Source organism: Culex pipiens, chromosome 3, assembly GCF_016801865.2.
Source record: "Culex pipiens pallens isolate TS chromosome 3, TS_CPP_V2, whole genome shotgun sequence".
NCBI classification, from domain to species: domain Eukaryota; kingdom Metazoa; phylum Arthropoda; class Insecta; order Diptera; family Culicidae; genus Culex; species Culex pipiens.
This window is the reverse complement of record NC_068939.1, coordinates 30,692,834-30,719,721: the sequence shown is the minus strand read 5'-3', so window position 1 is coordinate 30,719,721 and position 26,888 is coordinate 30,692,834. Positions and strand designations below refer to the sequence as shown.

The following is a 26,888-nucleotide window of genomic DNA, read 5'->3' as shown; positions in this document are numbered from 1 at the left end:
AGAGTGGGAGATTGAGGGTAGAGGGAGAGAAAGAGAGAGTGAAGAGAGAAAGTGGGAAAGAGAGGGGGAGAGAGGGAGTAAGAAAGTGGGAAAGGGAGAGACAGGGGGAGAGGGAGAGAGAAAGTGGGAAAGGTAGAGAGAAGGTGTAAGAGAGAGAGAGAGAGAGAGAGAGAGAGAGAGAAGAGAGAGAGAGAGAGAGAAGAGAGAGAGAGGGAGAGAGAAAGTGGGAAAGGTAGAGAGAAGGTGTAAGAGAGAGAGAGAGAGAGAGAGAGAGAGAGAGAAGAGAGAGAAAGTGGGAGAGGGAGAGAGAGAAAGTGGGAGAGGGAGAGGAAGAAAGCAGAAGAGAGAGAGGGAGAGAAAAGAGAGAGGGGGGAGAAGAGAGAGAGAGGTAGGGGGAGAGAAGAGAGAGATATGGAGAGAGAGTTCAAATATTAAAATATTAAAACATTAAAATATTAACATATTAAAATATTCAAATATTCAAATAATAAAATATTAAAATACTACAATATTACAATTTTAAAATAATAAAACATTAAATAATAAAATATAAAAATATTAAAAGATTAAAATACCAAAATATTAAAATATAAAAATATTAAAATATTAAAATATTAAAAGGTTAAAATATTAAAATATTAAAATATTAAAATATTAAAATATTAAAATATTAAAATATTAAAATATTAAAATATTAAAATATTAAAATATTAAAATATTTAAATAATAAAATATTAAAATATTAAAATATTAAAATATCAAAATATTAAAATATGAAAATATTAAAATAGTACAATATTAAAATAGTAAAATATTTAAATATTAAAATATTAAAATATTAAAATATTCAAATATTAAAATATTAAAATATTAAAATATTAAAATATTAAAATATTAAAATATTAAAATATTAAAATATTAAAATATTAAAATATTAAAATATTAAAATATTAAAATATTAAAATATTAAAATATTAAAATATTAAAAGATTAAAATATTAAAATATTAAAATATTAAAATATTAAAATATTAAAATATTAAAATATTAAAATATTAAAATATTAAAATATTAAAATATTAAAATATTAAAATATTAAAATATTAAAATATTAAAATATTAAAATATTAAAATATTAAAATATTAAAATATTAAAATATCAAAATATCAAAATATTAAAATATGAAAATATTAAAATAGTACAATATTAAAATATTAAAATAGTAAAATATTTAAATATTAAAATTTTAAAATATTGAAATATTAAAATATTTAAATATTTAAATATTTAAATATTAAAATATTAAAATATTAAAATATTAAAATATTAAAATATTTAAATAATAAAATATTAAAATATTAAAATATTAAAAAATTAAAATATTAAAATATTAAAATATTAAAATATTAAAATATTAAAATATTAAAATATTAAAATATTAAAATATTAAAATATTAAAATATTAAAAATTTTAAATATTTAACTATTCAAATATTAAAATACTGAAATATTTAACTATGAAAAAATGAAAGCATAAAAAAACCAAAATATTTATAAAAAAGATAAATTTAATATTAAACATATAGATGCATTGAAAAAATAAAATATAATTTAAATTTTAATATTCATTTTTAGGTGAGAACATTTATGAAATAGTTGTGTTTGATATAAATAAAAAAATTAAACCATTGTTTTCTTCTGCCTGCATATCTCTTGGATAATACCTAATTTGATCTTTGATTATTCTTAAGTATAAGTAATTTTCGATCCCTCATTATTTATCCCTCAGTATTTATGCCTAGAAATAAGGAATAAATGGTCCGCCATCTTTGATTATACCTGATTATCAGTAATTTTGGATCCCTCATTTTTTCTGAAAATACCTCAAATTTAGGTATTTATTCCTAAAAATTAGGAATAATAATGGTCCGCCATCTTGGATTATACCTGAATATCATTAATTTTGGATCCCTCACTTTTCCAGAAAATATTGAGATATTTATGTATTTATACCTAGAAATAAGAAATAATCATGGTCCGCCATCTTGGATTACACCTGAATGTCAGTAATTTTGGATCCCTCACTTTTCCAGAAAATACCTCAAATTTAGGTATTTATACCTAGCAATAAGGACTAACCATGGTCCGCCATCTTGGATTATTCCTAAATATTAGTAATTTTGGATCCCTCACTTTTTCTGAAAATACCTCAAATTTAGGTATTTATTCCTAAAAATTAGGAATAATAATGGTCCGCCATCTTGGATTATGCCTGAATATCAGTAATTTTGGATCTCTCACTTTTCCAAAAAATACTTCAAATTTAGGTATTTATACCTAGAAATAAGGAATAATCATGGTCCGCCATCTTGGATTATATCTAAATATCAGTAATTTTGGATCCCTCTCTTTTCCAGAAAATACCTCAAATTTAGGTATTTATACCTAGAAATTAGGAATAATAATGGTCCGCCATCTTGGATTATACCTGAATATCAGTAATTTTGGATCCCTCACTTTTCCAGAAAATACCTCAAATTTAGGTATTTATACCTAGAAATTAGGAATAATAATGGTCCGCCATCTTGGATTATACCTGAATATCAGTAATTTTGGATCCCTCACTTTTCCAGAAAATACCTCAAATTTAGGTATTTATACCTAGAAATAAGGAATAATCATGGTCCGCCATCTTGGATTATACCTAAATATCAGTAATTTTGGATCCCTCACTTTTCCAGAAAATACCTCAAATTTAGGTATATATACCTAGAAATAAGGAATAATCATGGTCCGCCATCTTGGATTATACCTAATATAAGTAATTTTGGATCCCTCACTTTTCCAGAAAATACCTCAAATTTAGGTATTTATACCTAGAAATTAGGAATAATAATGGTCCGCCATCTTGGATTATACCTGAATATCAGTAATTTTGGATCCCTCACTTTTCCAGAAAATACCTCAAATTTAGGTATTTATACCTAGAAATAAGGAATAATCATGGTCCGCGATCTTGGATTATACCTAAATATCAGTTATTTTGGATCCCTCACTTTTCCAGAAAATACCTCAAATTTAGGTATATATACCTAGAAATAAGGAATAATCATGGTCCGCCATCTTGGATTATACCTAAATATAAGTAATTTTGGTCCCCTCACTTTTCCAGAAAATACCTAAAATTAAGGTATTTTGGTTCTACAATTATACCTAAAATATAGGAATTCTCGTACTAAAACGCTATTAGTAATTTTATTACTAATAGCCGATTAGTAATAAAATAACTTATTGCAGTCAGGTTCGATTATACCTAAAAATTAGGAATTTATACCTAATGTCCGTTTTGCGTGCAAGGCAACCTTTGACAACAGCGAAAAATTTGTTCTGCGGTTGTCATGCGGCTGTCATGCGACCATTATCTTGCGGTCGTATCACCGCGCGTGAACTCTAATTATTAACGCCCGCAGTAATACAAAAAATCAGTCATTGGTCGAACCGTTCATTGTTTGAACTTCTGTCAAAATTTTCTCACCCGTGTCCAAACAGCAACTCTCTTTTGTGATTCTCTTTTGTGCGGATGTTCGAACACAAACCCAAGTTCACTTTGAGTTTCGAACTGTGGTGACTTTGGTGACAACAATGAAGCACCGGATTCGAGTGGTGGAAATGGCAGTTCTCCCATAAGCAAAATATTGTAGAAAAACGTTACTTAATCCACCATTAGGTGGTTGGTGGCTTCCTCACCTTTTGAGTGTAATGCTAGGTAATATCTGAGTTCCGGCCTCCACAAATTTATAAATAACACTTAAGTGCTTATAAGTTTTGATAGGGTTGTCTGATCTGCAATCTATTGAACTCATTGAAAAGGTCTTTTGATTACCTATCCAACGACAAGTCGCATGATAGATCCGGGCAACGTTTTCATCGATATATATGTGATCCGGCCTCTAAAAAGTACATAAATAACACATAAGTGCGAATAACTTTTGATAGGGTTGTCAGATCTTCAATCTTTTGAACTCGTTGAAAAGGTCTTTCGAATACATTTCTAAAAATGTATAACATGACGAGGTTTCTTACAAAAACCACTTTTTTTACAATCTTCCGGACTTTTGTTAAATTCGTTTTTTTAGCATAACTTTTGAAATACTTAACTAAACTTTATCATTTTCAATAGCGACTTATGGGACCCCAAGACGGATCAAATGAGACCAAAACGGTCCAAATCGGATCAGCCAGTGCCGAGATAACTCAGTGAATTTTTTTTGATCAACATCCCACCACACACACAGACATTTGCTCAAAATTTGATTCTGAGTCGATATGTATACATGAAGGTGGGTCTAGGAGGTCAAATTAAGAATTTCGCTTTTCGAGTGATTTAATAGCGAGTGATTTAAGGCTTTTAATTGCTTTATCGGTGTACAGTACGCCGCACTGTTTAATCATTTTCTGGCGTACATTCAATTTTGCAGCCCAAAACCAGTCATTGAATTGGAAAAATAAAATTATTTTTCAAAATTTATTTTCTTGATTTGTGTGCACCTACGTCGAAGACCAAGATTGTTTACTTTTTGCTCTTTTGTCTGACAGTCTTGGTCTGACAGATTTGGTCTGACAGCTTTATCATGGATTTTGGTCTGGTCTAGGCGAGGGATAGGACACAGCACCTTCCTGCAAATAACATGAACTGTATAGGGTACGTTATCCATTAGTGGACCCCTTTCCTATAGTGGACCCTATTAAGGGTTTTGATGATGAAAAATTCAATAAAATCACAATTTCAAGCGTGTTTTTGTCTAAAAATCTTTTATTTGGCATGTTCACCAATAGGGACCTACATAGGGAAATGAAATGTTCTGGGAGAAATTTCAAACACCCAAAGTCATTCAAATTTAAGGTTGAAAAACTTGTAGTTTTTCTTTCGAGCTGGCACTTTTCTTATACCGAACAAGCACAAACATAACAAAAACTACCAGATTATTATCAACAACAGTTTTACAATACTTGTAATTGTTATAAGTCTCGTTTTTTTGCCAAAACTATTTTAAATTAATTCCAACCTTGTTCTTGCATGATCTTGTTGCTCGATTGGAACCCCGATTTGACAGTTCGATTGGAACCCTGAGAGTGACATTTCGCCTCTCCATATAGGCTCTCTATTCACCAATATTTAAAACAATGTTGACTGACATTGAATTGACCTCTAAAATCAGCCATGGCGATTAGGGAGCGTTCTTTTATTACGTAACGCGAAAAATCGGACTTTTAGACCCCCGCCCCCCCCCCCCCCCTCGTAACAAAATTTCCATACAAATTTTAAAAATTTTGTATGGAGCGTAACACGGCCTCCGACCCCCCCTCCCCCCCTACTGCGTTACGTAATAAAAGAACGCTCCCTTAGTATTTTCACAACTAAACAGCATTTATATTTTATGATTAAATTAACTATCCAATCAGTTTTGGACTGATTATTTAACTTCAGCAAGTCTAGCTTTTTCTAAAAATAAAGCGAAGAACTGCTTATTTTTGAGCAAAAATTAAGGGGGTCCAATATAGGACAACTAAAATCCAAACTTTTCCAAAACTGTGTATTTAAGCAAAAGTTTCTCTTAAACATACAATGAATGCTTTTTGTAATCGAATATTTTTTCAATTATTAGCATAAATATAGCTGTTTTCATGTTAAAAGTACCAAAAATACTGAAGCCGTAAGAATTTATGATTAATCAAAACTATAATTAATTATACTTAACTGAAGCAACATAATTGCAGTTTAAATAATATTTTATAATATAAAATCAGAAATAAAACTTATTTTTAAATAAACATGCGTGGTTTTAACAGCAACTGTAAACAAATATATTGTTTAGTTTCGGTCAAGTTTGCCTATAGTGTACCCGGGTCCATAATCGGATCGTGGACATAATCCGATTATGGACCCGGGTCCACTATAGGAAAAGGGGGCCCATAACAGGCAAAAAAAATCTTTTTTTTTTCAAATAGCTATTGTTCTACTCAAAAACAAATAGTCCAAATTGTTCAAAAGACTTCAGATTTCATTGTTTTGTACAAAGTGTATGAAAAAGTGCTTAAAGTATTTAAAATTGTGAAAAATTCGCTTCGGCTCTACTGGGGGTTCCAATAATGGTTAAAATACCCTAGGCAAAGTGTGGAGGAAGTCTGAAATCCCTAAAATCTCTTGACGTAATATTTGAACAAGCCCAAAGTGGGTTGAAAGTCTAAAATCTTGTATCTTGAATCTTGAATCTTGAATCTTGAATCTTGAATCTTGAATCTTGAATCTTGAATCTTGAATCTTGAATCTTGAATCTTGAATCTTGAATCTTGAATCTTGAATCTTGAATCTTGAATCTTGAATCTTGAATCTTGAATCTTGAATCTTGAATCTTGAATCTTGAATCTTGAATCTTGAATCTTGAATCTTGAATCTTGAATCTTGAATCTTGAATCTTGAATCTTGAATCTTGAATCTTGAATCTTGAATCTTGAATCTTGAATCTTGAATCTTGAATCTTGAATCTTGAATCTTGAATCTTGAATCTTGAATCTTGAATCTTGAATCTTGAATCTTGAATCTTGAATCTTGAATCTTGAATCTTGAATCTTGAATCTTGAATCTTGAATCTTGAATCTTGAATCTTGAATCTTGAATCTTGAATCTTGAATCTTGAATCTTGAATCTTGAATCTTGAATCTTGAATCTTGAATCTTGAATCTTGAATCTTGAATCTTGAATCTTGAATCTTGAATCTTGAATCTTGAATCTTGAATCTTGAATCTTGAATCTTGAATCTTGAATCTTGAATCTGCAACTGCACAAAAGGTTTTGGTTTTATTTTTCAGGAATTAAAATAGGAGTAAGCATATGTTTTTTTCAATCTAAACAAGGTATGAAATGGGTATCTTCAAAATTTCCATTTCCAACATTTCCATCAACAAAAATTATGTTGAAGCTTATGCGTAAATTGCGTAAATTTGAAATTTGTCTGTCCAAAAAGTTGCAAAAAATACACAAAATTCCCTGAAAAGAAAATTTAGAGTTTTAATTTTACAACTTTAAATCATTCTTACTTTTGAGACAAACCAAATCATCCAAAACCGAAATAAACTTCCATTTCCGATTGCACACGCGTCCCCCCATCGATGATGTCTCCTTGAATAGACACACAGAATACACTGTACACATATCTATATGCAGAAGAAGAAAGGATTCTAAAAGCTTTCCCCTAAAGCGGGGATAGACACGATGACGATATTGGACTTTCTTCATCCATTCCGGTTGTGGTCTTCATCGTCTTCGTTGTCTCCTTACTCTTGTTCCACCCATAAGTAAATATAACACGACATGATGTTTGACAAAGCTCCCTGGAACCGACTTCGACCGTCTTCCCTTTGGTGGGGTTCTTCCCTTACTATTGGACCCAAGAAAAGGGTTTACTTTTTAGCTCAATGCAGAACTACAAGAAGGGGGAACGGAAACGGACAGAAAAGAACACGGAATCTAGCAATGTTGAAATAACTGTAATATCTTTATTACGACCCTGTCATTGTGTCTGCCGGGTCGTGTGTGGCTGTTTCTGTATTTGAAAGGACCTCGTCGGAAAAAAGGGGGAAGGCAACTTCCTCCGGAACGGACCAACTGCATTTCGATTTCGAGGTGGTGCACCTTAACTGCAATTTCTAACTTTTTTTTTTCTTTCTCAATTCTAGACATCCCCTGTTCTCCCTGCTAGCGTTACTCCTGGAGAAATGCGAACAGGCAACGCAAGGCTACATTCCCTCCTCGACCTCGTCCAGCCCAAACGGGTCCTCGAATGGGCCCAGCGACGGGGACAGCTTTTCCCGGGACGTTCAGGTGAGTGACCCTGGTTGCCTACTTTAGGGCGATTCCATAATCTAAAATCTTGCCATAAAAATTTCGCAGGCCTTTGTCCAGATGCTGGAGAAGGAGAAGCGCCCCCTGTTGACCAACAACTCCGAACTGGACGGCCTTATGATCAAAGCGCTGCAGGTGCTGCGGATACACCTGCTCGAGCTGGAAAAGGTGCAGGAGCTGTGCCGGGACTTTTGCACGCGCTACATCGCCTGCCTGCGGGGCAAGATGCAGTCGGAGAACCTGCTGCGGTCCGATTACGCCCTCGAGCACAACAACAACCTGTCCAACTCGAACAGCCCGATCAACAGCCCGGAGCAGGTGAGGAATTGCGAATAATGTTTAATTTAAAAAAAAAAACTAAAAATACATTATTTTTACTCTTTCAGGACCTCTCCGGCAGTGCTCAAGGATACTACCAAAATGCGGACTATCTGTCAGGAACCGATACCAATGAGTACAGCAATATGCAAGGTAAGACCATCCCAACCATATCTTTTCTATCTTAATTTTACCCATCAAAAAACGGTCTTTCAATTGACTTCGACCACAAAAACCGAGCAGGAAACGGCCAACTCTCCGTTCAACAACCACCGAAACATCCCGTCCCGATCCCGGCACCGATTCCAAATCCCGCCAGTTTCACCCAATTTCCCCACAACCTCCAACCACCCACCATCCCGGGATCCACTCCCCTCGCCCAAATCGGCATCCCTCCCCCTCCGTTGCTGGTGTCCGAGGCCACCAGCAGTGGCGGCGAATCCGGCGACGACGACGAGGAGGAGGACGAAGACGACGACATTGTCGGGTTGTCGCCGGGGGCCAAACGGGCCATTCTGCCCAAACGCGCCACGAGCGTCTTGAGGGGCTGGTTATTTCAGCATCTAGTCGTTAGTATTCGTGTCCAGTTTGTTATTTCCTCTGTTTTCAACTAATTTTGATTTTTCTTTTCTTATTTCTTCCCTCCGCTTCCCGGATCCACCGTGGAATGTCCGCTAGCATCCCTATCCTACTGAGGACGAGAAGCGAGCCCTGGCCGCCCAAACCAATCTCACGCTGTTACAAGTGAGTTTTGCGGATAGAGAGAGGAAATTATTATATATATGTAACAAACGACTTTTATCCCTTTTATCAGGTCAATAACTGGTTCATCAATGCCAGACGCCGAATCCTCCAGCCGATGCTCGAGCACGCTTCCGACAGTTCTGGTGAGTTGGTTATTCTTAACATAATGTATAGTTATTAATTATTGCATCTTGAGCATTCGATTTTCGCTCTCCAGGAAATATTTTTCAGATTTCTTGATTTTTATAAATTTTTCGGGAATTTCCAAAATTGCCCTGACCCTTCTTATATTTGCGTTATAACTTTGTCCGAGGTGGTAATTTGGGCCCTTACCACTCATCCGCAGTCCGATACCTCGTGTCGGTGGGGTGGTACGACACCTCTTACATTTTTTAGCATTCGAAAAATACGTGTTTTCCAAAAAAAAGCTTCTCAAAATGTTGAAAGTTGGAAATTTTGCGTCAAAAGAACATTCAGTACCCACATTTTGCAATTTATGTATTATTTTTATCAAAAAATGCATGAATAGTTTTAAGCACTCTGTGCTCCAGTTATATATAAGAAACAACAGCATCCAACATCTACACATCTGTTAAATGAATTTGGTTGGTTGGAATATCACCTCCATTTTGAGTAATTTTACCTATTCCTAGATGTAATATTACCGTCTCCATCATGCAAGTATCGGACTAACATTCCCATCCACTTCCCCGTGATTTTACCGCTGGTCGTGGCCGGCGCCGAGATTGATCAGCTCACGCTCTTCCTCATGCTATGTGGCTTCACACTTAACACGAATTGGTTCCTAAAATTAAAATAAAATTTGTGATATTATAATTCACAATGATTAAGCTCATTTTTCTAAGTACAACGACACTGTGTACGACCACAAATAATTTAAAATGGAGTTTTAAATCAATAAAAAAAATACTTCGCAGACAGAAAAGGTCCTACTTGACAGCTCGCTCCAAGGGGACCATAGTTGATCCATCGAAAAAAATGTTGTCTTGTTAATTTATTATTTTGCATTATAATGCAAAAAAAGTGATCAGAAATGGTTTTCAATCGTGTTTTTACCGTTGTACATAAAAATTTACAAAGAGCTTTAGGACCATAACCATGATAAAAATATTGTTTTTTGATCTATTGAAAAAATATTACTTTATTCAAATTATCTCCTGGCCGAAAAATAACACCCCGAAATCGAGTAGTTCTCTGCGATATCGCAAAATTTCAAAAAAATCGATTTTCAATTATTATTATTTTTTATTTAGATGATATTTTGTCCATGAATTCCGTGTGTCAATAGCAATTTTGCATCATTAGTCTTTCCATACAAGTCTACCTACAATTTTTGGGACTGGTCATATTAAATGTCTATATAAATGTATGAAATTCTGTATCTTGAAAAGCGATTTTCGGATCGATTCGGTGTCTTCAGCAAAGTTGTAGGAATAGTGGTTAGCAAAACGGCCTCAATTTCGAACTGTCATAGTGGAACCAATTTACTATTCGCCAAAAGTAGAGAGTATTGTTATCGACCAAAAAAATTTGTTTTTCAAAAATGAAAAATTTGTGGCTTTTGAGGACCTAGAGTTGAAATCAAGAAAACTTTAAAAAGTTCAAGGAGAGATCGTATTTTTTTATAATTATGAATTGAAGTTGTTTATGGAGTCGATGCGGTTGTATACATCCAGAAGCTGTCTTAATCTTATTTTGATTCCGTTTCAAAAGCAGCATGACACCCTCGCCGCAGTTCTTCGTCATCCGTAAAAAAGAAAAATCTCTCTTAACCAATCCAAACTTGAAACACACACACAATTGTCCAGCAAAAAATATCAAAAATTGGCCATAATGATACACAAACAACTGATTATAAAACAGCTCATTTACCAGCAAGAATAAAGTCATGCTTGTGCTTGAACAGCTTCCTTATTTGTAGATGTAAACAAAGTGGGATCATTCGAAAATCACGTTACGCAGGTTGTAATTAGGACTTTTTTGGAAACGGTCTTTTGTTACGTAACGCAAAAATATGGATTGTTGGACTCCCCCTCGTTACAAAATTTCCACACCAATTTGAATTTGAATTGAAGCATAACACGTCCTTCGACACCCAAACTACGTACTTTTTAGCCTTCGAAGGTTTTTGATGTGATTAAGGAGACTTTTTTTAATCGTTTTTTTTTACAGAAAAAATAAAAATCAAAAAAAGATTGTAATCTTCTTTATGCAAGTTTTAATTTTTTATGTACCTTTATCTGTTATCAAATTATAGCTCCCCTTTGATTCACTTTTTTTCTTTTTTTTTATTTAAAAATAGAATGAAAAGCATCCCTGAAAAAATAATCAAAGCTTGAAATATTGTTATTCAAAAGATCTGAAAATTTCACAAAAGTTTCATTTTTGAACATTGAAAATTCGAGTTGCTTTCAAAATGCAAAAAAAAAAAAGAAAAGAAATCAAAAATTTAAACAAAAAAATATTCATAACTTGAAAAATAAAACAATTCAAGCAAAACATTGTAAAACGGCCGTTGTCATTTTTCAAAACATTGAGAAAAACGAGGATGAAGTCTGCGGTTAGTTTTTCAATTCCTATTTTGAACATATGTGGCTGACTATGGATATTATTCGTATAAAAAACGCAAAACTAGTATTGTTATGTTCCCCCGTATTCAATTTTCTGAAAACATTTCATTATTGCTGTAAAATTGATGATAAAATTACATAGGCCTCTTAAAAAAGTTAACAACATGCGGGATCGATTAAGCCCTTTGCGTTTTATCGCCTTGGTAAACATTGGCGTGTTTCATTTTCCATTTGGGCCCTATGTCAAACGACCAAACACGACGTCCGGATTTGTTTTTGTTGTTCTTTTGTTTTTTGGCCTCGCAGGCCAAACCAAAACAAATTATGATTTCGTGTTAGGTCTTTTGCACCAAAGAAATTTTTTCTCGTTTTATACGTATTTTTTAAAAAAATATTTACAAACCGGTAGTGTGGCAGGCTTACAATGTGGGAAAGAAGGCTCTGGCGATGCGGTTCGGGCAAAACAAGGCGGACAAGATTCAGTTTGTGTCCGTTGATAAGCTGTTCTTCGGGAAGCAGATCCTGGTCAAGGAGTGCATGGAGAACAATTTCTTCGAGGAGATTGACACCGGCCAGGACGAAGTGTCCCGCGTGTCGATGTTCGTGTTCCTACCCACTACCGAATCCAATGCACTGGACAAACTCCTTGCCCGCCTCATCTCGTCGCCGGACATCCTCTGCGAGGTCGTCAACGAGGGCATTTCCGCGCCCCGTCGTCATGAAGACCGTACTGGGCCGACTAGGCATGGGCAAGCTGTTCGAAAATTCGGCCAACTTCTCTGGCTTCTCGAATAAAGCCCAGATCGGCGAAGTGCTGCTAAAGTCAAAGATCACCGTCAACGAGGAGGGACTGACGATCCGGCCATGTTTCACTGTAACCATCCGTGCATCATCGTCATCTAGGACTACGCTACGCAGGCCGAGCTGTTCAATGGAGTTTACCGCCAGCCAGAGTGATTTTTGATTTTTGAAGCCGGAACGACCCCAGAAGATGACTCAGCTGGAAACCAAGGATGAAAGCTCCGAGGGAAGTACCGCGTTCGATGAGTTTTTGGTCATGATTAATGAAATTGCTTGACCGTCTTGGTGCACACATAGAGTGAGGACAACCCGCCCAGAATGACTTCTTGGAGGAAACGCATCAAGGCTTCTGTGAACGGCTTGGCCGAGAATCGGGGTAAATGATAATGATTATTGTTCTTCCAATGCGGACATTATTATTCAATGGGTGTTTTCGTCGGAAAGAGATAGCGACACGGAATAGAAAACTGGAGAAAATTTAAAGAATCACCCATAATATCTAAAGGTTTTAAGTGATAATTTTGTCTAATAAATCTTTGTACACTTTTGGTGATGTGTTTTGTTTTTGTATGTTTTAAAAACTAGAAAATTGATAGAATCATAATGAAGCATGTCTTGAGTGAGTCAGCCAGAATCGACCAGAATTAACGGGGAATTTTTATTTTGAATAATTTTTTGTTAGTGTTAGTTAGGAACGGTTTGTCAGTCGTCTGGATCGGTGTGGTGGCGGTGATTGCCGGTGCTGACTTGTACTGGCCGCCGCTGCTTCCGGTAGCAGATACTCTTTGGAAGGTGCCTTTATTGGTTCACAATCAACAGCCTCTTCCTGCTCGTAGGCGAAGCTGTCGTCTGAGGCCAGCATGTTCTTGTTTTGAACACTGACCGTCCGCTGCTCCAGATCGATGCTCCGTGCGGCGCTCACGTCGTCAACCCGCTCGTTTGGCCACTTCCGCAGTCGTCATCAACACTTGATACTTTTACCGGTTTGTTCTGGACGTCGTCGGTTGGGTTGATCCCTGGGGTAGTCGTTTGCGGAAGAAGGTTCACCTGGTACACGTCTTTGCTGCCGAAGCGATCTGTGTGCTGTCGCAAATTCTTTCGTGAAAAAGTTAAAGAAGCGGGAACAGCTGATGGGGGTTGAGATCTGAAAGCAGGATCCAAAAACAAATACTAACGTAATGGAAAATGCATCGTCCACTCACCCAATATTCAGCTTTTCCGAAATGCTGGCGAATGTGCATAATATGGTCGAAGGTAGCTAAGCCTAGTTATCGGCCATGGGCGAGTACAACTGCCCGAACCGATATGAGGTTGTCCTTGTCGACGTAGATGTGTTCCATGGCCTCCCACGGTATCGCTGCACCGTTCCGTCTCGGCCGCTGGTTGTTTCGCACCAATTTAAAACAAAGGGCCATACTTTGTTCTGGTGTTTGTTATGAAAGACATTGTTTTTGTCCCTGGGTCTAACACGAATCCAAAACAAAAACAACCCGGTTTCCACATTGATCCTTAGAGGCAAAGGGTCTATGAGGATTTTGAATAAAAACAAAATATCATTGGCTTTGGCCTTTTGTAAAATAGCTATTTTTTTCACATAAAAATTACTTTTTCATGCTTTTCTCGATATGACGTGATAGTTTAAGACTGTTAGCGTTGTTTGCAGCGATAATCCTGTTTGTTTACATTTTTGACTTAGGACCTTTTACATTGTTTTGCTTGAATTGGAGCCTAACATTTCAAAAGGGCACATAACTTTTGTAAACAATAGTGTATCCCTTTCACTCAAATGACAGTTTACACAAGGTGTGAAAGGGACACACTCTTGGTTAAAAAAGTTATGTGCCCTAATGAAATGGCAAGCACGAATTTATCAAATTTGATTTTCCGACAAAACATGTTTTTAATAAACATATATTTTTTTGTACAGGTTTTAGATTGTTTCCAAAATACAAGATTTTTTTTTTCATAAAAGTCATATCAAAATTTGTGTTTTTAGCCCCCTAAGGCCGATTCAAACATTTTTAAAAATTTTGTCCCTCGGCTCTGACCTTGGGCAAAAGGGCGGGAGAGGGAAGGGGGGGGGGGTGGTGCAAAAAAATACAAACTGAAATAACAAGCCATAGTCTCAACATTTGAATGCAAAGAACGTTTTAAAATGCATTTTACACTAGTTCAGTTGTTTTGCAATCATTCGTTTTAGAAAGTAGAAGATTTGATGAAAACGATTTTTTTGCAAAAATAAAAAACTTTTTACGATACTAAACATCTAAAATAATTAAAAATTCAAAAGATTTTCAATTCAACCCAAACAAGCTAAAAATGATTCTAAATACAGGGGAATGCATTTTAAATTTATTTCAGCTGATTGCACCTTAATTTCCATATTAGTTTTTAGGGGTCCTAATATTTCGGGCCATTCTTAAAGAGAGGCTTTAAATAAAATTTATACCAGCCTAAAACATACTAAGAAAAGCTAAATTAAAAATACTTTTATTGGGATTGCAATTTATAGTAATAAAATGTCAAATAAAAAAACGGATTTTTTTATTGCTTGTAACTATTTTATTCCGAAAAGTCCTAATCATAACCTAAAACTTTTTCGAAGACACCATATCGATCAGAAAATTCCTTCTCATGATACAGAATAACCCATAACCATTTTGTGTGAACAACCCCCAAAATTGTTTGAAGACTTCTATGGAAAAAAAAAATTATAATTCATAGAAACTTGATATAAAACGTTAAAATTTGCAGTCGGTCCATACATTCAAAGAATACAAGAAAAGAATGTATAAGCGAATTTTGAAGTTGTTTTTTTTTTTTTCATTAGCAAATTCTATTGCTTACTTTTGAAAGAAGGCAAACACATTTTTTTGTCGTTAATCCCAAATTATACCTTGTTCTTTTGAACGAAAACACTGTTTATAAATTTCAATCATGCTTTGAAATAAAATATTAAAATATGTCTTCCAATTTCTTTTCTTCAACAGCCCAAAGTCCACCTGCTCCAGCCGCATCATCACCACCGTTACCGCAAGCTCTTCCACCACTACCACCTCCACTTTTACCCCAGGAAAACGACTCATCACACCTTCCCAACAAACAACCCCCGATCTGGTCCGATCCTTCGTTTTCCGGTAGCTCGATCAGCTCCGCTCACCACCAGTTGGCCAACATCGAGAACATCAGCGCCAACATCATCAACCGGGGCCTGCTTCGATCGCAGTTTCACCATCCAGGGCGCCCCCGGTCCGTAAGTTCCGGGGATGAGTCCGGTACCAGCAGTGACGGTCCGGGTCAACATGGACTGGCCGTCGCCGGGGGTCGTTAGGAGGGTTTTTGTTTTTTTCGGTGGGGTTACACAATTGTATACTAATTTTGAGATGAAAACGTCTATACGAAGTGCAACTGGATGCCATATACGAAAGCTAGTTATTATTTTGTAATTATTTTTGCTTTGTTGATTTTTTTAGTGATTAAGAAAACAACATAAAAGTATATCAATAGTTTTAATGTGATTGATTCCAACCCTGCATTTGACAGTTCAAGTTGACTTGCTAGCTTACCTTTAGCTTGCATGACATTGATCATGTTAGACGTTTAAGAACTAATTTGGTTTGTCTGAAGCTTCAAAATTTCAATCATTAAAACAAAAATACGTAAAAATTATTCCATTCTAAATGTGACAAACCGAAAGATTTCTTGAAAAGTGAAAACTTCTCCAAATACTTGCGCTCCAAACCCCCTTCCAAACCGGTAAAGTTCTGCACAGTAGCGACCGTAAGCAGAACGGTAGCCTTCACATTTGCATAATAAGCCCAATTTGGAAACAAATTAAGACCATAAATAAAACGTTCAGCCCCGCCCCATTCCTTCTTTCGGCGCAGCCGAGCGCTCTCGATTTCACACCCAAACAAAACATTTTGATTTTTCTTCTCTTGGTATTTTGGTATTTTCATTAAGGTGAAACAGTCGTCGGATTTTTGTTTATACAGACGCTTAACAGGTGCTAGCCCCCCACTTCCTTCCGTCAAAATTGTTCATTTGAATGGAAATGTCATTTTGCCTTCGGGCTGTGGGGGGAAAATGCCGCACGCCCATGGCCATGTCATGAGGCTTGCTTCGATTTCCGTTTGGGGTTGTCGACGACGCTCACTAGATTGATTTGCCGAGCAAAGAAAATTAATACAAACGCGCTTGTGTTAATTTTCATTGAAAGCCCTGTTTTTCTTCTCGGTGGGTGATTCCGACAGAAAATGTTGAAAATATGATAATTAATTAACGAGGCCGAGAAAAAAAAAAAAAAAGGGGAAAGGGACATCATTAACGAGTAAATTTGCGCGCGGACTCACGTCGACACGAATGATGAAGTTGAATTGATTAATATTTATTACAAATAATGAGGTCCGAGTTGGTTTGTTTTTTCGGGTAAGGACACACAACAAAAAAAAGCAAACATACGTAAAAACTCAATTAAAAAAAGGGGCCGCGCAAGGAATCGGAGCGCTAAAATTGGAGAAAACGATTACATGAATAAATATTATTTACATATAGATTTTTATATACAGCCACACCTTGGTGGACGCAAGAATTCAATCCGGTTTTCCGTTTTCTGTGCTGTTCGAATATAAATTATCGTATTATCGTGATAATTGAATGATTATGATAATGCTAATTAAAACGCGAGCGGTGAATATTGTTGTGCGAGCAGCGACGAAGGCAAGTGGGTGGACAACCTCCCCTATAATCAGCTCAGGGGGAAAGTAGAGAAAAAAGAACAAATTTCAGTCAACACAGCCAAGCTAATGTATACGTGGTTTAAAAGCATTTTTTTTTCTTATTATTTTGAAATGTTTTATTTTTAAGATGGATATATTTTATAGTGATAGAAAACAGCAGCAATTGCTAGGCAATATATAAATTCAAAAAAAGATCCGTTATCATTTGACTGAAAGTGTACTTTCAGTAATCTATATTAAAAGTTTCCTTTTTAATCACCAATGTCCTGCAAAAAAGAATACCTCTAGAGTTTTTTTTAAAGGTCCAATAAACCAAGTTTTATGCTTTTTGGGTGTTTTTGAAACCGCCTTGAGTCAGGGGTATTAAAAAACACCCAAAAAGAAAAAATTGAAAATTTCAACAAAAAAAACTCCAGATCTGGACATCGACAATGACATTATCGTCATTGTTATCATTACTCAAAAATTTAACAAAATATTGAATATTTTTGAAAAAAAACTAAAATTCATAATAAAGGTTAAACAAAACTAAAATTTTAAATAGATTTTCAAAACAGAGCAATTCACTGAGACTCCGAGCAATATTTCGACGTCGTCGTGCTATCTTGTCGCACCCGCCATTTCGACGTTGCGAGAAAAACGCGTTTTAATGTTTGACCTTGAATAAACAAAAACTAAAGCACGCAATGCAAACCATTACAAACACGTTTTATTTGAATGACCATTCTGTGCATTGTCCCGAAGTTTTGTTGAAGTTGGTTGCCGGAATCCCGAGTTATAATTACAAATGTTTACGGTAGTCTAACTTGTACGTGCGTCAAACGCGTTCTGACCTGAAATCCCTTTGGCCAGTTGTCGCACTTACATCAATTTTCAGGGAGTGACAAGATAGCACGACAAGATTGAAACTTCTGTCATATAAAGAGCGACAACAATGCACGGAGTTTTTTTTCGGTTTTTATTGAATATCTCAGGAATGAAATCGAATTTTGGGGATCTATGAAGGTCAAAAGGTGAGGTATTGTGAGCTGCACAAAATAGCATTCTTAACTCAATTTGACCCAAAATGCACGTACGACAAGTTAGCACGACAGCGACGATTTGTTGTTTTTTTGAATTGGCAGAATCTTCATGAAATTAAAACAACACAAAATTAAAAAAAAATGTATAACCTTCCCGAAAAAAACCTTTTTAGAATCATGCCATTTTTATGGATATGTTTATCTGAAACATATTAGTGCCATCATTAGAGCAATTTCTGATTTTTTTTTTTCAAAGGGTATTTAAGGCAATTAAGGTGAAGCCGTTGATCATTTTTGAAGAAAATTGATCATCACTATACAATATGCTGTATAAATTTCATTTCAACGAATATCTGCACCAAAATGAATCAGCAAGTGCCGGTTGTTGCCTTCTTGCAGCCACTGAAGGAATTTTTGCTCTAAATCAAATGTGTTTCAAAATTTATATAATTTTGTGGAACAATCATTGACGCCCAAGTTCGCAATCATTGATTGATGACGATTTCCATAACTTTACAAGGGATGGCATAATCGTTACCAAAAGGAATCAACATGTGTAGGGCACAATTCTAAACAACTTGTTGAAGGAATTTTGTCAAAATATTGAAAGCGACGCAAAATTTATATCTTTGAACTAAAAATCATGACAATGATGGAAGTCTTCACGTTAAGGCTATTGCAAATATTTTTGAAGTTTATGTCCATCGACTCTAACCAAAGGGAGGGGAGCAAAACAATATAAAAATATAAAAATTACGATCCATGGTTTCAACATTTGAATGCAAAAAGCATTTTGAAATGCATTATACACCTGTACAGTTGTTTTTTTTTTTTTCAATCATTAGTTTCCAAAAGATCTAAGTATCAAGGAAAATTTTATTTTTTTTTTCGAAAAAAAAATTTTAATAAAAAAAAATTGCTTTCTGTCTTATCGGAACAATTTTGAAGGAAGGAGAAGCGACTTTGAAAAATATTTGCAACGGCCTATATCAAATTTACAATCAAAAAGTACTCATCAATGTTTTCGATAAAGCCCAGCGTTTTCAAGTGTTATCCACCTAAAGGTTAGTTTTAGCATAAAAAGTGATTTTTGGTATTCTATTAGAATCATTGCTAAGCTTAAACATCTCTGAGAATATGTTTTAACAAGATCAAAAAATTTCTAAATTTGCTTCAAAAACATTGAATATTGGACTTCCGGTTGTTGCGATACAATCATTCGAGTAAACACGAACGAATGTTGTTGTTTGTGTTATTAAGGTGACTTTGAACAAAGGGTGGTCATTTGTCACCAACACGTAAAAAAGAGCTCAACGTATAGTCACTCACACAGTCATTTGACTGCTATCAGAAAGGCAAACGCGCATAGCTGCTTTTTTACATTTTACCGAAATTTCGATCACCTCCCCCATGACTGCATTCAAATGATTGCTACCACCACGCAACACCGCACGAGCAAGAAAGAGAGGGAGAGGTTGAGAGAGAAATAAGGAGACAGCATGTGCTTTCGCGTTGAGCGGCTGCTTGAGTGCCGAGCCCAGTTCGGTTCGTTTCAACTTCGTGTGCGTTCACTGAATGTCGCTTCGGAATGACGCTCTTGAGAGGCGTTTTGTTTTAACATTTGAAAATCATTGTCGGTGATGAATGCTGAATGATAGAACTTTCAGTTTTAAGGTCATTTAACAGGCGTTTTCAGGCAAGTTTACTCTTTATGAAAAATTAACGCAGAAAGGTCACTCAGTTTCAGTCGATGATCGTTCCCCGTTTATTCCTTCTTTATAACTCCGGACCGACTTTCAATATCAAAAAATAAAACATTAGAACAAAAATACACAAAACACATCTAAGTAAATGTTACAGTGCTTTAAAAATGAAGATTTTGTTAAAACCTAAACTCCCAAGCTCGAGAAAATGGCGGAATTTGTATGAAAATTACCCCTTTTTCTCGAGCTTGGGAGTTTAGGTGTTAAAGACAGTAAAAATTATCAATTTTGCTGAAGAAGTTAAATCAATTAGCAAAGATTTTGATAGAATTTCTGTAATTGTTAAAACAGTTTGAAGATTGGTATGGACGATTCAATTATGCAACATAAGCTCTTTTCCTAGCAAATAAAATGATAGATTAAATATTCAAAAAATAGCCTTTTCTTGGTTTCAGTTGGAAGTATGGGTTTACAGATATAAGCTCATTATACGGCTCATAACTGAACACAGAATATTTATTTCAGTGTAGTAACCTGGATAGTAAATTAACTTAAATCATCCAAAAAACGAGTAATTTTGAATAGTGGTCAAAGACAATCTTATGGGAAATTGGACGAGCTTCCCGGTAAAAATATTTACGAGACTGAAAAATCAAGTCTGGCATATAGCAATAATTGTCAAAAACCATAAAAAACCCTAATTTTTCAACATTTTTATTTTTAAAGCGGCTGTAACTTCAAAAGGATTGGACTTAGGACATTGATCAATATGAAGACTTTTATGTAAAATTGTCGTGTGGAAAATTTATTCTCACGTTCAGTTTTAGCAAAAGTTGACGTTTAGAGCACTTAAAAAAACAGTTTTAGAAAATGATTTTTGTATTTTTTTTTTAAGGTGGGTTGCTCCATCCTGCATTTTTCGTGAGTCTTTTCGTAACATCTTAGGCTATTTTCACAAAAATTTTGAACGAAAAAAATCGTGGGCTCACCTTAAAATTTTACTTTCAATCTTAAAAATCTATAAATCTCATAAAAGTAGCGTGTTTTTTTCTTTCAGTATTGTTTTTTTTTTTCAAAACGCCCGTCAAATTTCCTACAAGTTTGTTTTTTACCACGATTTTACGATGCAACGGCTTCGAGATCCAGCGATATTTAAATTACGAAACACAAAAAAAAATATTTAAAATACTTACGCCCTTCTCAAATGTCATTATCGAGTGAAACTGGCCTCGCATACACAAAAATGGCATACATAAGCGTAGGATAACATGTCTACAAAGTTTCATTGAAATCGGAAAGGGTCCGGTACAACCGACTCTCTATTTGACTTGGAATTGCTCTATTACCCCGAAAACATTCATATTACAAACCTCAATGCTCCTTGAAACCTTTCAAATTTACGGAATCTTCTATAAATAAAGATTTTCGAAAATAAAATATTTTCAATCTTTAAAATGAACAAAAAATAATTATAATTTGTTTGCACGCAGAAAAATAAGGCATATTTGAATCAACAAAACGTTTTGTTGATTTGAAAATCAAGATTTTGGTTGAATCAACGCTAAACGTCAAAGCTACTTTTTCAAAACAACAAAAGATTTTTGTGGAATCGAAAAAATCAAGGTTTGTTTCAACGCAAAATCGGCGTTGATTATATTCAACAAAATTTTTGTTGAATCAAACCTCGTACAGGCTGATTCTACAAAATATTTTTCTGCGTGTGCCTATATTTTCAGACAAAGGATTTTTTTTTCGTTTTACGTATTGCCTAGTAATTATTCTTTTAAAAAGTCGCCCTATGTTAACCACCAGCGGTAACGATAAAAGCAACGGATATACGTAATAAAAAGTACCAGTAATATAAAAGAAAACAGCAAACCTAATAGTAAACATAGTGACAAATGAAACATAGAACGAGACAAGATAGTAATGAAGGCAAGAGCAAAAGGACGTGCAAAAAAGAGATAGAGAGTGGAAGAATTAAGCCTGTGATAATAGATTTATTTGATTTTCATATCTCTTGCTAAACAAACAATAAAACAAAACAAGCAGTCCACTAAAACTCAATACACACAAAAGAAAACTCAAAACACTGAGAAAAATACTGAAATGCAACAAGAAATACGTAAAATTCCTATCTCTGTGTCATAAAAAGTCATAGAACAAAGTAAACTAATAAAACAAAAGGAAAAACTATAAGTAACGAAAGAAGAAAGCAAAGTATACCATTTATAAGGATAAGTTTTTTAGTAGCTAATCAAAGGAAACCGAATGCCAATTGTCTAAGAACAAGTGAACAAGAACTAAGCAAACTCAAACACACACACAAACTGAAACTGCTGATTGAAACTGTATACGTAATGAAAACACGAGTCAATGTTTAAAAGTTAGAAAGGTTATGTTTTGTTTAATTTTATCCTACATCTACCATTAAACTATACTAGTTTTTTAGTTTAAAGTACCCAATTAGTCCTTAACAAACAAACAACTAAAAGTATACCATTACCAGGCGGTACGCCCGCTCCCCCTTTTGGCATTGAAACGAAACCAGCAAAAAAAAGAACAAACAAAACGAGTAACAGCGCGAAAACTACCCCCCAACAAAAAACATGAACATAGTGTACATAAGATTTCAATACTTAGCAAACAAATTACCCAAAATTACCCTTGTTTCACCATCCCCTCCCCCACAATTTCATCGTCAAAGCAAGCACAAAGAAGAACGCCCCACTCGCGTGCCGGAGCGATCCAAGCAGGCCGAAAAGATCGCTTCCTCCTGATTAGAGGGCCAAAACTTGGTCCCCATAATTAAAGAAGGCGTTGATGGTAATTTAATTGGCGCGGCTTGCTTCGATCAGCGGGCACACGAGGAAATTAACCCCAAATATTACCACCCCATTACGACTTCTACCCTACTACGCTATCGAGTTACGAAAATTGAGCGCTTTATTCGGTTTGAAAGTTGTACAAACGTAAGATTACTTTTTTTTGGTTACGAGAACCATTTAAAATTGAAAAGAAAATTCAACACAAATAAATCCGTGGCTTCCGTGCCATATTCTAGGGGGTTTGCAAAAAGTTATAAATTAAAACAAAACAACAACAAAAAAACACCTAAACCGTCTCGGTAAATACCTTAGAAATTACTGCAACTTACAAAACGTGAAAAAAACACACACATACACACTCAAACATACTTTGGAACTTTTACCAATCCTTTCAAAATTGATTAATATTACGAGAAATACTAAAACAAACGAGAAGAAGAAGAAGAAAACACACACACAAGCAAAGCAACCAAGAGCAACTCTCATTGCTGCGATACGATTACCTATTGTTCAAGTGCAACTGCAGTTTATAACACGTTGAAAAGAACAAGAAGCAAACATGTATACTACTCACAACACCAGAAAGAAAGAAAAAAAAAGAAGAAGAAGTTAAGAACACTCAAACACGTAAATCGGTTCATAATAAGGTGAATTTAAATAGATTTTTGTCTCAAATATCGTGTGGTGTTTGATTCTAAAATCTGTGCTGTTCACTTTTAAAATTGATGATGTTTAAATTACCAACCAGAAAGCAAACTATTATTGATTAAAGTGATTAATTAATGATGATGCAAAAAAGTGAATAAAATTGGACATACTCTTGAAAATATTTTATGGTTCGTATTGCATTGAATGATATCCGAAGGTCTTGTGTAAACATAAAAAGTTTGAAAGAAAAAAAATCATAAAAAATATGTGGTATAAAATCTGGCAAGATATTGTCATTTGCTTAGTATTTAAATGAGATTTAGAAAAACAAATTTTTCGTAAAATTTACTTTTTTGTCAGGCTGTATATTTCTGCTACTTGTTGTCAGATTTCCAAATTTAATGGAAATTCATGGCCATTATTTTCTAAAATGTACCTATTGTTACCTAAAATTCAACTGTAAGTAGCTACAACATGAGATCGCAGCATTTTATCAAAACTTTTCGAAAATAAAGATTCAATTCCAAAAAAATGTATCCGCAGTATTTTCTGCGGAAAAATCGCACATTATCACAATTGTTTGATTTTTGAAAACGGAAATATAAGATGCTTTTCATTGAGACGCAGAAAACCACATTTTTCTCTTTGTTTCTACCAGAGGTTAAATCTCAGCAACTATTGGTTTCATCTTTAAAATTGTTTAAGGGGTTACATACATGTATATTGGCAAAAAAGTCAGAGGTTAGTATGAGCACACACCTCAACTTTTTTTAAATTCTTTTTTCATGTCATTAAAATATACATTTTCACCTACTTTCAAAACAAATTTTAAGATATTTGGTTGCATCGTTCCCGAGATATAGTAATTTTAAGTTAGAAGTTTCAAAAAACGGGTGCCACGATATCTCAACACAGTCTTGACCAAATCGGCTCAAAATTTTGGTGAATACTCGTTAAACCGATTCCGTGTGCATGACAAAGTCCGATTTTCAAGAAGTTTATCATAAAAAAAGATAAAAATATTTTTGTGGTTTTCATATTAAAAAACCGTTTGTTTTTGATTTTTGTTTTTTTTAAAAAGCTAATTTTAAAAATTGGGTTTCGTCATGCACACGGGATACATCTTGAGAGTCTTCACCTAAAATTTCAGCCAATTTGGTCCATCCTATCTCGAGATATCGTGGCACCCGTAAATCAACTCGTGGTTTAGAGAAAAACGCCAACAAAGTTTGACAGCCCGCTTTGCGCATGGCAAAATTTTGAACTTAAATCGTCTCTTACTCAGTTTAATCATTAAATATCTTCATGAAACTTTCAGGAGTGATTAAAAATCATGTTTTGAGTGGATTTATCAAATAATCTATAATATAAAATTTTGTGATTTTCTACATGTATGTAACCCCTTAAGCTATTTTTTTTCGAACTGGTGCAACTAGTGGTGATTTTGATCATGATTTCGATAAATTTGACAGAAATACTATTGAAATAAATCCTAACTAAAGCAAAGCATTTTTGATCACTTTGTGCCAAAGTTCAAAATATGGCTTTTTTTTTGGTCATTTAAAATTGATTTATATTAGATATATTTAGGCTTAGTGATTTTTCACGCTTGAAAATTGCAAATTTCACGGGGACCTTAATTTCAAAACACCAAATTTCACGGAAACTTCGCGGAACGTGAAAAATGTTAAAATAACTCTGAAAATTTTATGTTTAATCACAGAAACTTCTTTTTATGCTTCATTATATATTATTCTTCAATAAACTAAACAAAATACTTACTAAATTTGAACGTGACACAAAAAAAACTTTTCATAATTTCTTAAAAAATTTCCAAGTGGTTTATGAATGGGCTCTATGTATATTTGGAAACGAAATGTAGGGCACACGGACTCTCATTTATTGAACTACCTTTCTAATATTCGACTAATATAGCTAAAAAGATTTCGTTGATTTGCTTCTATTTTATCATTTTACAAATATGCCTTTGCAAATATTTTTTGAAGTTTATGTCCCTCGACTCTGACCAAAGTGTGAAAAAAGTGTTTTAAAATGCATTATACACCTGTCCAGTTGTTTTGCCATCATTAATTTCCAAAATATCAAAGTATTGACGAAAATTTTATTTTTTTGCGAAAAATAAAATTTTTGCGTTGCTGTACATTGGAATTTCGTAAAAATTCAAAACATTTTTAAACACACCCAAACATGCTAAATATGAATATCAATGCACTAAAATGCATTTTAGATTGATTTCCGTCGATTGCACTTCTATTTTTAAGGAAATTTTGAAGGCATCTGGAATTTTTTTTTGCCCCCTGATTTTTCAGACCAATTTTTAAGGGGGGGGGCGACATAAACTTTGAAAAATATTTGCAACCGCCTTAGTTTTCTAAAAAAAAATTAACAAATCATCAATATCACACTTTTCAATTGAAAACTAGTAAAATTTACTTAAAATGTCCTTTTTGATGTTTTTTTTTTATTATTTTTGTTATTTCAAAGAATTGATTTAAGAAAATTGATAAATTTCACGGAAATCTTCCAATTTCACGAATTTCTTTTTTATTTATGAATATATCTAGGATTAGTGAATTTTCACGATTTCGCGGACAAATCGTGAAAATTCACTAATCCTAGTAGCGCGTCGGCATTCTTTAACTTCTTCAAATCTGCCGATCCTGCTGGCATTTTTTGCACTTTTTAGGTGTTGGAGGGACGCACGTCTGACACGCTGCTCTGTCAATCGCAGACTGACAAATCGCTCAGAAAATTGCTCTTCAAGATATTTTGAACATTTATGTTATTTCCATTCCTTAAATTTGTATGGACGAACGGATGATGCAAAATAGCTTTTTTAAATTAATACCAATACGACCCAGACGTCGCGGTGTTCATCAAGTTTTCATAGCATGCTAAAGAAAATTTGATGCTTTTTGAGGGAAAACCGTTGATTCCAGAGACATCGGATTGTTTGCCGATGCGCCAGGTCTAGGGACAACAAATCCATATGCTCTCTTCGGGAAAAGTGTTCTCCAGACCATTCCCCATAGGCCTGACCATACCAGAAGTTGGCGCGTGATTTTCCCAGACCTGTAGGAGCGTTTGAACAAAAAGTTCCAATTTCCCATAGTAATTCCCATGTAAACTTTAACCCTGATGCGCGCAGCCAGTTTACAACCAAATGGGCTGATATTTGGCATGAAAGTCCCTATGGGCATGCCCTACAAGGGGAACCATACTAAAACTTGATCTGAGAACTTTTTGAAAAACGTACCCACCCTAGTAATTATGGTATAAAGTATGGTTTTACGTACCATACAAGTCTCCATACAATTTTGGGGCCTGGTCATATAAAATGGGTAAGAATATTTATAAATTTTCTGTATCATGAAGGGATTTTCTGATCGATTGGGCAAATTTGTAGATTATGATTAAGACTTTTCAAAAAATAGGTACATGGAAGAAAAAAAATCCGATTTTTTTATTAAACTTTTTATCACCAAATTTGAATTACCAAAATATAATTTTTAATTTTCGATTTTTTTATTTGTTTTAGGGGACAAATAAAGTAGGGGAAAGTGGGGCAAG

At 34.5% G+C, this 26,888-nt stretch overlaps 1 protein-coding gene across 2 annotated transcripts in view; it reads left to right on the top strand.

Annotated features, from left to right (window-relative positions):
* Positions 1-15,855, top strand: part of LOC120425975 (homeobox protein PKNOX1-like) — an 81,634-nt gene extending 65,779 nt beyond the window's left edge. For both annotated transcript variants that reach the window (XM_039590630.2, XM_039590631.2), the window contains 7 exons: positions 7,738-7,882; positions 7,952-8,221; positions 8,290-8,374; positions 8,465-8,790; positions 8,900-8,965; positions 9,036-9,108; positions 15,348-15,855. In XM_039590630.2, coding sequence (XP_039446564.1) covers positions 7,738-7,882; positions 7,952-8,221; positions 8,290-8,374; positions 8,465-8,790; positions 8,900-8,965; positions 9,036-9,108; positions 15,348-15,688 — 1,306 coding nt within the window. In that variant the 3' untranslated portion in view covers positions 15,689-15,855. The remainder of the gene's footprint in view (positions 1-7,737; positions 7,883-7,951; positions 8,222-8,289; positions 8,375-8,464; positions 8,791-8,899; positions 8,966-9,035; positions 9,109-15,347) is intronic.
* The last annotated feature ends 11,033 nt before the right edge of the window (positions 15,856-26,888 follow it).